This window comes from Phascolarctos cinereus, unplaced genomic scaffold (assembly GCF_003287225.1).
Source record: "Phascolarctos cinereus isolate Bilbo 61053 unplaced genomic scaffold, phaCin_HiC Scaffold_2;HRSCAF=192, whole genome shotgun sequence".
Classification (NCBI taxonomy): Eukaryota; Metazoa; Chordata; class Mammalia; order Diprotodontia; family Phascolarctidae; genus Phascolarctos; species Phascolarctos cinereus.
The window spans coordinates 282,222,369-282,235,065 of NW_027555625.1; the positions used below are offsets into that span (position 1 = coordinate 282,222,369).

Sequence of the window (12,697 nt, forward strand, 5' to 3'; positions counted from 1 at the left end):
TCCTGCTAAGTTGAAAAGATTTCAGGTAGAACAAATGGTGTCTCTGTTATCTGAGGCCTAACCTAACAAATCTCAGAGAAGTTCAAAGAAGGTTGGCCACCAGGTAATGCTTTTTTCTTTCTTTTGGCCACAGCAATTCAAGACTCCATTCAGGTATATAGAGAGTCAGGGGGAGGAGTACCTACATTCATGTAATCAAAGATCCTTGAAATATTGAAGTATTGAGCAAAAATCAACTAGCCAAGCTCCCATGGTGATCAATTGACATGAAAAAATCATTGGAATAGGAACTGGGACACCTAGGATCTTGTTCCAACTCTTTCAATAATGATATGATGTTGAGCAGCTGATCTTAATGATCTCATTTGTAAAATGGGGATACTAATGCCTTTCAAGAGGGAGGTGCCAAGATGGATAGTCTCTCGAGATTGTATCTAGTTTTAATATTCAAGATTCTAAAAGTCTACAAAATGAGATGATAGATGTGAAATAATTTGTAAAAGTATAAAGCTATATTTGGATAAAAATCTTCGTATTCATCATCACTATTTTTCTTATCATCATCATCATCATTGGGGAGAAATGGGAAGAAGTACAATGAACTTGTACTCAGAAAGTCTTGGGTTGGAGTCCCTCCTCATATACTCAATCTTCTTTGGCCTCAGTTTCCTCATCTGAAAAAATGGATAATAACAACAGGGTTGTTGTATACAATGAGATGTAAAGTGCTCATTAGCAAACCTTAAAGTGCTATATAAGTCATAGCTCTTATCATCATCATCATGTTCATCATTGTGATCATCTGTAGGTTGATCTGCTAAAGTAGGATGTGGGAACTTGGGGCAAGATTCTCGTATTCTCTATATTCGGCTAGTAGGGCAGCTGGTTCTTTGATTCTGTGCCTCATCAGCGTTTGCACTGAAAAAGATATGGCAACATTCAAGCATCCATGGAAAATGAGTGGAACAAGAACTTCTTCTGATCTTTGTGATTGTGTATTCATGTTAGGAAATAAAAACCATCTTTATTGTCCATGCAATTCTTGGAGCTCTCCTTTTCACTTTGCCTTATTTCATACCAAATTTACCACATTTTCCATCTTATCCTTGCCATTATTTATGGCAACCTAGACCTCCACTGCACTGATGTGCTGCAATTTCTTTAGCTTTTCACCAATCATTAAGCAGGCTTTTGCTGTTGTAAATAGCAACATTTCTGTACAAGTATTTAATTTTTCCCTTTATCATTGCTTTGCAATTGCTTGACCAAAGGGTTATGGCCTGATATGGGTTGTTGTTATTTTTTTTTTAATGGCTCTTGGGCAACTGGTTCCTATTGTTTTAATTTTTTTCATTTGTGATCTTACATGGCCATGGTTACCAGAAATGTAGGATGACATTATGCCCAACTTGGAACCTCGCTTCAGGGAATAATGTCATCCCTGTATCAAGCAGGAGCTTGGAGTGTAACATCACAGCAAAATACGATTATTGCCTCTGTTCATGGATAAAGTAATGTGGTTTGGGATGTGCTTTGATAAGGAAAATGAAGGCACACATGTGCTGCTTTCAGTGATGTGACATTTTAGGGGTGTTTAGTTAAGGGGGGGGAAGCTGGCTCCATTTGATAGGCTTTACCTTGGCATGATGGTTAATGGTAGTGATGCTTGTGGATTTTTGTGTTTGCAAGTAAAAATGTAGTTTGGGGTGGTGAGATGCTAACGAGTTTCAGCAAAACTGAGAGCTAACCATGCATATGCTGTCCACATGCTAAGGAAGATGATAAGGAAGTATCTCTGGAGGATTCACACTAAGAATTAAAGAATGCAGTTGAGAATTATTGCACTGCGTGACATAAAAAAACACATAGATTAATATACTGAGAGGTGTCAAGAATAATGGGAAGTGGGAGGTAAAGTAATTAAATGTATCTTAATAAATGTGGGGCTATTCCTTTTAAAAACCTTTCCTGAGACCGCAGCGACTGACAGTGGAGTGTATTCTTCCTGTTGGCAGGTGGCCTAGGAGGGGAGCAGGAGAGCGATTCGAAAGGCAGCCGGGCGCTGGAAGACAGGAACAGCGTGACGAGCCAAGAGGAGAGAAATGAGGAAGATGAAGACATGGAGGATGAGTCAATTTACACCTGCGATAACTGTCAGCAGGACTTCGAGTCACTGGCGGACCTGACAGATCACCGGGCCCACCGTTGTCCTGGAGGTAATGTTAAACCCGCGCCGTGATTCTGACAGGTGGTTAGATGGGTAATTGGACATAGCAACAGCTTGAAGCCTCAAGTGAGATTAAAGAATTAATAATGTAATTTTACAGTTAATGTAATTTTATTGTGGTGCCTTGGGTAGCCTGTGTTCACGTTTTAAATAAAATTAAAAATAAAAGCAACAGCTTTTCAGTTGGCATGCTGACAGTAATTATGGTTTGATCCCCCCACCAAAAAACTAGAACTTCATAGCACATTGAGTGTGTATGTGTATGTGTGTGTGTTTGTGTATGAGTGCACAAGTGTGGATGGGCATATGTTTGCCCCCAAAATTCTTTTTGGAAGTACAGTAATTAAGGAATTATTAGTACAAAGTTAAATTGCTTAAGTGTGGAGAACGCCATGAAAAAGCTAACCTGCAGCATTAGGCCAGTCAGTAGAACCGGAGAGAGGCAGAAACATAAGCCTTTTAAATGCAAGATTGTAATAAATGAATGCTTCCTTAAGGATTGTTCTCCATTGCTTCCCTGTTGCACACCTTCTGTGTAGGAAGAGCAGGTAGTGTGTTTGCTGCCTTCACGGACTTTGGCCCTGTGTTGTCTTTGTTTGTCTACCTAACCCATTGGAGAAGGCTGAGTATGTCCATACATTAAAGGGAATAATTTCAGACTGATTTTGCCTCCGCCCCCACCCCCTTCTTCATGCCACAGCTGAGATACCATTGATGTTTCATAAGATTCAACAAAATCAGCCCAGTGAGGTTGGTGGATATGGGAACCCGATTCTTTATTAAGAGGTTGAAGGAGATTTGCAAAACACATATTGGCCCCCATGGCCCATTGTAGGGGTACTCTCTGAGGCGGCATCTGTCCTGTTCATTTGATATTACACCTTTGTAGCCAAGGCCCAAATTATAATGATGAAGTCTAAACAAGACAGTATCAATTTTAATCTGCGGAAGCTGACTTCATTTTCTTCAGTGGTTGGAGTTTTGGTGACAGAATGTTCTCTACTCATAAGTTCTTACGTCCCAGACTCTTTGCCTGCTCTATCTTTGAAGTTTTAAAATCAGCTGTTGGTGATATTTTCTGTGGGAGGGAAGAAGGTTGTTCAGTCTCTCTCTCAAATGACCCCATGCCTGCCCTCCATATTCTTGGCTGGGCACCAGCATCTTCATCGTGGCTATGGTAGCAATGGGAAATGAGATGAGTCCTCAAAAGCCTTTTTAAACTCCAGACCAACTTGGCCTCATTTCATACAATGAAAAAAAACCTCACTAATTCATACTCATTATTTCTCATTCTTGGTAATTTCCGTAAGAGCTAGGCAAGGCATTTCCCTTTATAATCATAAGACCCTTTAAACTAGGAAGGAATTTAGAGTTCATCTAATCCAAAGATTCTTAACCTGAGATCCATGAAATTGGGTAGGAAAAAACAAAGAAATCTTAACCTTCACTAATGTTTACCTGATAGTTAGCATTTCCTTCAGTTATTAAAATGAAACTTCTGAGAAGGGGTCTGGATATGCCAGACTGCTAAAGGGGTACATGACACAAAAAAAGTTAATCCAACTGTAAGATCCCAGAGCTAGTTAGTGGTAGAACTGGAACCAGAGTGCAGCAGGTCTGTGGATTATGGGGCTCAGTATACCTTGCTTGAGAAAAGGGTCTGATAACCAAATAAATAACATAAGTAAGATTAGAGGTAGAGCTGGTTTAGCCAAGAGAAGAAGCTGTTGTTCTGCCCTTTAGGAAGTGTTCATTTATTTCCATGCAATTGATGCCCTAATTAAAAATCATTCTTATCTATTCATTAAACCAGGTCCCTTTAGGATCTCTATTAGGCAACACTTTGTTAGCCTACTTCGAGGTTTCGAATGCAGCAAAACTGCTTTTTTAAAAAAAATTCTATTATTCACAGCTGCCTCTAATTCTCTCCCCACCCCCATTTTCCTCCCCTCAACCTTTGTCACTGGCATATGACAAAGCCTGGGAAGGACTTTCAGGCTTTGGGGGCCATCACAGTGGGGGGTTGTCTCTGCAGAAGATGAGAAATGGTAGATAAACTGTTTTGAGTCTGGGTCAGTGTCACCGAAAGGCAGAGCCTTTTCTGTTCCAGCTAATCTAGCAGAGCCGTTGCTGCCGTTTACCTTATTGACAAGTTCGGATTTCGTCACCGAATCTAAAGTAACATTGTTTGTGTCACCCCCAGCTGTCTTGATCAATGTAGGTAGTATCTACCAATACTCTTCTGAGGGCTGTAATAGAACTTAACTAATGACTTCCATGGGGATGTTGGAGCTAGGATAGCCCTGAAACTCGAGAGTATTGGAAGGGAGGCAGAAGTTCCTCAAAAGAGCAGGGGAAACTGCCATGCATAATAGGATCCCTTAGAAATTCATTATAGCACGATAAAGGTGTAACCTAGTCTGGGAGCAGCTTCTTTGACACAGACAGAAGATGCACAGAGATATTTTTCCCCTTGGGTCTTTGATTCTTAAATTCCAAAGGTTGAGTAAATTTGTGGGGTGTGTGTGTGTGTGTGTGTGTGTGTGTGTGTGTGTGTGTGTGCATGTTTAGCTGCTGCAAATCAGGGTCAGTCTACATCAGACCAGTAATATGCTTTTAGGTGTGAGCTTTTCCTTTTTTCCATTTGTTTAGCCAATAAGAATGTTGTAAATATAGGTTCCTTCCCCTCCTTGTCCTCCCCATCCTAGGAGATTATAAACTTCTTGAAGGGAGCAGCCATTTTTTTATTTTGTCTTTACAGTTCTGTGCCTAGTGCCCTAACTGGATGTCTTGTACATAGTAGGTACTGGATAAACCCATGTTGAATTGAATTGAAGACTCATTAACATCTGGCCAATGCCCCCTTCTTTTAGAGAGGCTGAGGGATAGAAAGATTTAGAGGGTAAGAGAGCTTGGCCCTGGAGTCAAGAAGACCTGGGTTTGAGTTGTACCAATGACTCTTATTAGTTGTATGATCATGAATCAGTCACTTAACCTCTCTGATCTCAGTTTACTCAGATTTAAAATGAGGTGGCTGAGCTAGACAAACTCTAAAGACCTTTTGGGTTCTAAATGTATGATCATTTGAGCTATTCCCGGCATTTAGCAAAGGGCTGGGAGAGTTGGTAGACATTCAGTAAAACTTTACTGAATGAGTCTTGTTTTAGGAGACGTTACTTCAAATGAGATAATATAGGTAAAGCTCTTTGCACACCTTGAAGTCCTACATAAATGCTAGCTCTTTACATCCATGGTCTCTCAAAACTAGAGATCTAGGTCTGCTTCTCCAGGCTGGCGTGTTTCCCCTCAAACTGTGGATGTGTAGAAGGATGGTCCAGCAAAAGACTGTCAGTATCGAAATGTGCCTAGCAATTGATCCAGTACAAGGCTGTTATCATTCCAGGCCTACTGCCCAAGTAGCCCCCACATTGTGTACATGGGCACTTGATATAATTAGGGTCCAGGTAGTGGATTAAATTAATACAGTTTTGTAAAGCTATCCTCCTTCAAACTACCATTTAAATGTCCTTTGAACTCTAATGGGTGAAGCATGTCCTGTTTTCCATAAACTTAGGTCAAATCCTCAGTTGGGGTATACCAGTGCATATTTAGAAGGAGGGAAAAACAGTGCCTTGGTCAGCCTGATGTCAGGTGGAATGAAGTTATGGAAAAATATACTGGATGAGGAGTCAGAACACCAGGATCCCAAATGCATGTGCTAGGCATGTGACCTTGGACAAGTCATTTAATGTCTGTTGAATTAAATTTCACTATTCTGATCCTCAGCATTCCCATCTGCGAAATGGTGATAATAACCCTCATCTACCTGATAAAGTCTTTCTGAGGACTAATGAGATAATGGATATGAATGCACTTGACAAAAAAGAAAGTTACTAATGATATATGAGTGACTGATTCAGACAATGATGACATACTTTTTGTTACCCAGAAATACAAAGCAGATCTTGGCAGTACATGGTCTCTTTGGCTTCCTAGACTTCCATCTCATATCTTTTACAACCTCGTACCCAAAGAACAGTGACTATTTCTCTCAAGTCATTGGCTGTCCATGCCTGGTGATCTTGCCATCTCTAGGTAGGAAATACACTTCCATCGATGACAGGACAAGTAAAGGATGCTTAGAAACAGTTTGGGACTTAAAATGTAATAAAAATAAATAAATGAAATGAAATTTGGAAACTCTCAAAGTTTTGGAGGAGAAAATGTGGATTGCTGTAAACACGTGGTCACTTCTAACCAGAAGGTACTTTCTGACCAGAAGCCAGAGATAGCTTCCCTTATTATATTACCTTCCAGGGAGGGGGTCTACCTATAATTTTTCTATAGTAAGTTGTAGCAAGGTGGATATGGACTGGCAAAACTGCATGAAACACTCTACTCCTTGTCTTTCTTAGGCACTGCTTACTTGCTTCCCTGAGAAATCACTAAGTAGTCACTAACCTTGACTTGAAAGAGAATGCTAACAGTAATGCAGATTTGTTTGTAGACTGAGGTGTAGTATGCTAAGTATTGGTCTCAGAGTGAAGGGCGGCCTGGGTATGAATCCTGGCCCAGACATTTAATAGTTGTGTGGCCTTGAGCCCATCTACTCAGGCCTTGGCTTGAGTTCTTATCTGGAAAATGATGTTAAAATGATTTGGAAATATCTACCTCATGTTGAAGAAAGTGCTTTTTAAACCCTAAGGCACTATAGAAATATGAACTATTGTTACATGTTAATTCCAGGTCCTTGTTATTAGTAACATAGGACAGAAATAGAGACTGGACCTATGATCTCTTTAGTATTGGTAACTCATCAATGAAGAAACTCCCTTTCCTAGTGTGGCTAAGACTACATCTGGTCTTAGAATCGCCTAGGGAAGTAAGAGGTTAAGTGACTCGCCCAGAGTCACTCAGCAAGTGTGTGTCAGAAAGGGCACTTGAACCTAGTTTTTCATAGATCCAGGGATCCATGGTTTCTGTGACTCTCTGTCTATTGGACAATCCTGCCTGTCAACTGTATTAATAATTATTTTAATAATATGCCAACAATGCAATGATTGATTAATACAATGCCATACAATAATTCTGTGAGAGGTGGCACAGCATAGCGTATTGAGTGCCAGTCTTGGAGTGAGGAAGATTTGGGCTCGATTCCCTTGGCTGGGGTGGGGGGGCACTTAAGCTTTCTGAGCTTTTGGTCATTCTCTGTGACTTATACTATATGTTAAAAATAGGTTGGGGTCTATTTCAGTCTTCCACTAAAGTCACAGATCTTGATGTAATAATTATGTAATAAAAACATCATCTCGTTGACTGTATTATGTTTGTCTGGGTTCTAGTTTTGACCTTGCTGCTAAGTCACTTAGGCAAGCCATCCTCACCCCTCTTTGGGTTTTCTCTTCTTCATCTTTAAAATGAGTAGTTAAACTAAATAGGATCTAACTAAGATCCTATATTAGTTGGATATCTTAAGAAAGTGAGCATCCTTTGTTCTTTGGTATTTATTTAGAATATAATAATTTCCAGGCACACAGCTAGGTGATGCAGTAGATAGAGCACTGGCCTAGAGTCAGGGACATTTGAGTTCAAATCTGGCTTCAGATACTAGCTGTGTGACCCCGGGGAAGTCACTTAACCTCTATTTGCCTCAGTTCCTCATCTGTGAAGTGGAGATATATTGGAGAAGGAAATAGCACTCCATTATCTTTGTGGGTTTTTTTTGTTTTTTGTTTTTGGCAATTGGGGTTAAGTGACTTGCCCAGGGTCTCACAGCTAGTAAGTGTCAAGTGTTTGATCTGAAGCTGGATTTGAACTCAGGTCCTCCTGACTTCAGGGCCAGTGCTCTATCCACTGTGCCACCTAGCTGCCCCCTCCATTATCTTTGTTAAGAAAATTATGGGGTCACAAAGAGTTGGACGTGACTGAGCAACAATTTAGATTATTATATCCAGGCACATGTCATTGAATCAGAAGATTTCTGTCCTAACTGTAAGTTACATTAAATCTTTTTTAAAAAATTTGTTTAATTTATGAACTAAAACAAAGCATTTCTGTAGCATAGTAGAATAAAAAAAAAGATGATTGTACATGAAACAGCAAATCTATTAAAGTTACATTAAATCTTGTCTAATTCTTGCCATGGGAAGTAGCACAGCGTAGTTGAAAGAGAGGCTGCTTTGCAGTAAAGAAGACCTGCATTAAAATCCTGCCTCTGATACATACAGTCTGTGTGACCCTGGACAAGTCACTTAACTTTCAGTACCTTAGGCAATTCTCTGAGAATATAAATTTCAGAACTTTTGCATCTTTATTGCCTACCTCAATGAAACCCTAGATTTGGTAGGTCTGACTTGACATACTAATTCAGAATTGGGTATAAGAGGACCTGAGCTGAAATTTACCCATGCACAATTCAGAAACAGGGAGATTGCTTAGTTGTTGTTTTTTTTTGTGTGTGTGAAAAAGGTTGCAGAGGGAATGTTTAAGCTACCTCAGAGGACAACCTATTTTCAATTACTTTAGAAGATACTTAAATAGGGAGCCTGAGGCACTTTCTGTTCAGGTATAGTGATTTTCCTAGATGATCTCAGATGTTTACATACATTTAGTAGGCTAATTACCAATAATTTGTAACCTATTCATTTAAGTAGGTCCCCTAAGGACCTCTTATTTGGCAATAGCTTGCTAGCCTAGTTTAAGTTAGAAAGTTTTAAAGCCCTTTAAAACAATTTTCTTTTTGCTTGTTTTGGTCCAGACCTGTTATGGGCGTTGGGAACTTGCCATAGTTTATAGTCTTAGAGAACTATCTGTGACAATGAGAGGTTAAGAGAATTGTCTTTTGGTCATCTGGACTAGTATGTGTCAGAGGCAGAACCTGAACCCAGATCTTCCTAAGTCCAAGGCTGGCCTCACTACTTTCTCTCATCAGAGCAAACACTTCAATCACTGTACCTACCTTGAAAATGTCCCAGATTTTCCACACAGGCACTTTTTGAATTACTTGAAAATTGTCCAGTTGTTCTCTAAGGTAGCTAAAACATTGCCCTTGCACTGGAATCTGAGCATGTTTTCTAATGAAGGTAGAGTGGCCTAGTGGATAGAGAGGCAGCCTTGGCATCTAGGAGATTTGAGGTTGCCTTTCAATATAGTGAGCAATTCAGATGGACACATCCCCCCACCCCAACATGTATACTTTAGATTTTATTAATGAGGTATGATTGTGTTAGTGTTGCATGAGGCTATTGACAATAATAATGTCTGCATCATTTTGATATCATAATTCCTTGCATGTAGTAGTTGCTCAATAAATGTCTACAGCCCTAATATTAGAATTTCTTACACTTTTTTTTTCAGCTCCTAAAGTAACAAAATTCAGCCCAAAGTAACAGAAATCGCCTTTTGGGTTGGGGGTCCAGAGGGTTGGAGGTGGTGTAAAAATGAAGTTTCTTCTTGTAGTGTTTCCTAGCTCAGGGCCCCATTTGGAAGTGAATGTAATGGAAATTGATGTAGCTTTTCCAGGTATCTATCTGGTGAGTTTGGAATGGAGGAGTGGGAAAGCCAGCCCTCCTTTGTGTACCCCAAGAGTATCAAGTCTCTTGCTCAGAGAAACACTTATTTCTTGAATGCTGAAGTTAGAGAAATAACAACACAGAAAAGGGTAGAGGAATTAATTTTTTAAAGTGTCTCTTTTGTATGATTGGAACTTGAGAGTATTTTCCAAAAAACACTTCTGAACAACACTCCTCCTTTTGCTGGAGAAAGTGAAATTATGTTGAGTCAAGAGCCAGAGGAGAAAGTTAATTACACACCTAGTTTATACAGCTGTGGCCAAAGTGACCTGTGGGCTCTAATTACTAGGTTTGGTGCTGTTTGAATAGTCTCATCTTGGCCAGAGCCTGACTCTTTCCCACTAATCTGGCCATCCCTGCAATTTAAGAGTAACAAATTTCCCCTCTCCCTTTGTATGATACCGACATGTTCTTGCCTTTTTCAGAAGGCCAAGGGGCAGCCTTTTCAGCTTGGCCGTGGGGGACCCCTAACTCATGTGTAGGGCTTCTCCACACAGGTCAGTCATTCAGTCGGTCAAAAAACAAACACTTATTAAGTACCTATCATGTGCCAGGCACCAAGCTAGTGACTGGGAATAGAAAGACAAAGATGATATAGTTGCAAGTGCATTAATTTTGGAGTCAGAGACCTGGGTTTGAATGCTGAATCTTCTACTTTCTACCATTGTGAACTTTGGTAATTAATTTAATTTAGCACAGGGAAGTTGGGCTCAGTTTCTTCATCCATAAAATGGGCATGTTGGACTAGATAACTACCCCCACATACTTGCCCTGCACCCCCTTTCCTCCCCCCCATACACCTCTTCCTTTCTAGCTCTACATCTATGCTGCTGAGCTGACCTAACTCCAGACATGTCAACTCAGGTATAGAGACTTGATTTCACTCTGTTTATGTAAAAAACACACTATTAAAAGGATGAATAGGGGACCAGGAGAACAATTCTTTTTAGCTCCATATTTCTTATAGGGTCTAAATAGTGGTAATTCACCTTTAGATAGATATTTAGTGTTTACAATGTGTTTTCTTCATGATAGACCTGTGAAGCAGATAGTAAAAGTATTATTATCTACATTTTAAAGATGAGAAAATTGAGCTTGAGATTATTTAACCTGTCCCTGGCCGCACAGCTAATAAGTGTTAGAGTCCATGTTTGAACCTAGGCTCCCTCGTTCCAAATTCAGTGTTCTTTCCACTATATCATGCCAGGACTTGAAATGCAAACTCCTGACAGAGACAAGGAAAGACAGAGAGCACTTGCCTTCCTCATGATTGATTAGGATTTTTTTCTCCTATTTTATGAGTTCTTAGGTATCCCTCACTAAGGCAGAGCACATATTGTGTGCATTGTATAGTGTGCAAGTGACTGAGTATATGAAGACATTATATGATAACTGCATTCATGTACTTTATTTGAGAGGCTAGCATATGAAATATACTTGGCTAGACGGAGCAGAACCAAGAGCCATGTGTGGAAATTGCAAAGAGGCAGATTTGTGTTTAAAGTTGCATTTGTTTAGTTATTTCAGTTGTGTTCGCCTGTTTATGACCTCATTTGGGGTTTTCTTGGCAAAGAGACTGGAGTGGTTTGCCATTTCCTTCTCCAGGTCATGTGACAGATGAGGAAACTGTGGCATACAGGGGTAAGTGACTTGCCCAGGGTCACACAGCTGGTAAGTGTCTGAGGCCAGATTTGAACTTGGGAAGATGAGTCTTCTTGACTCCAGGCCTGATGCTTTATCCACTGCACCACCTAGCTGTCCTAAAGTTGCATGTAGGTGGATAGAAAGAAAAACTTCCTAAGAGTGAGAGCTATCCACAGTGGAGTGGGCTTCTTTCTGAGGTAGTGAGACTTCCTCTCATGGGAAGTCTTCAAGAAGGGTCTGGATGAGCTTCTGCGCAGTAGGTTGTAGATGGTATAGGTTGGCCTCGCTAGCCCCTAAGGCTTGGGCTTGCTCTGAGATTCTGCGACTCTGACATCTCATAAAGCGAGGCACGCCTGGATGTGAGTGTGTGCTAGCGTGTGGCCATTTGGAAGAAGAGCAGAAGATTGGGGTAGGTGGTCAGTGTCTTTCTTGAGTCCTGCAGAGTGAGTGTTGACACTCTCCCTAAATTGCCTGCTTGTGAGAGTAATCGTTTTCCATTACAAAGCCTTCTGGTAAGTCGCACAATTGTGGTGTGTCTATGGCTCAGAATTCAGTCTTTGGGTAACAGCGCTCCAGGTCTCCGGTGGTAAATCTGTTGGGGAGTTAGTTTTCTGAGGCTAGTTTCATTAACCTCCTTTGAAGACTCCAGATTTATGAAATGTCACCACCTTGGCTCAATTACACAAAGCAAATCCTGGTATCACATTTTTGGAGTTATACGTCTCGCAGAAATTGGATAACAAATCTAACAATATAGAAAGCATGAGCTAACTTGTAGAAAAACCAGTAGCTCAGGTTTGATTTCCAGGGGAAAAAAATAACATACACACACAACCAACATTTCTTGAAGAGTCAGTATGGTGTGTGGCAAGAGAAAAAGCACTGACTTTACGAGGCCACAGCTAAAGTCCTGGCTTTGCTGCTTGTGTGACTGTAGACACAGATGAAGCCTCAGTTTCCTTATCTGGAAAACGCTAGGTGGTGCAGTCCATAGAGCCCCAGATCAGGAGTCAGAAAGACCTGAGTTCAAATTTGATCTCAGACACTTCCTAGCTGAGACCCTAGGCAAGTCACTTCGTCCTGCTTGCCTCAGTTTCCTCATCTGTCAAATGAGCTGGAGAAGGAAACGGCAAATCACTCTAGTATCTCTGCCAAAAAAACCCAAAATGGGGTCATGAAAGAGTTGGACTCCACTGAAATGACTGAACAACAACATTCCTCATCTGTCAAATGAGAGCAGTTTGAACTACAGCAT

General features: G+C 40.6%; 1 protein-coding gene across 2 annotated transcripts in view; it reads left to right on the forward strand.

Annotated features, from left to right (window-relative positions):
- The window catches only part of ZNF423 (zinc finger protein 423), a 427,104-nt gene that overhangs the window by 146,560 nt on the left and 267,847 nt on the right, over nucleotides 1–12,697 (forward strand). For both annotated transcript variants that reach the window (XM_020985128.2, XM_078150083.1), the window contains one exon: nucleotides 2,016–2,216. In XM_020985128.2, coding sequence (XP_020840787.1) covers nucleotides 2,016–2,216 — 201 coding nt within the window. The remainder of the gene's footprint in view (nucleotides 1–2,015; nucleotides 2,217–12,697) is intronic.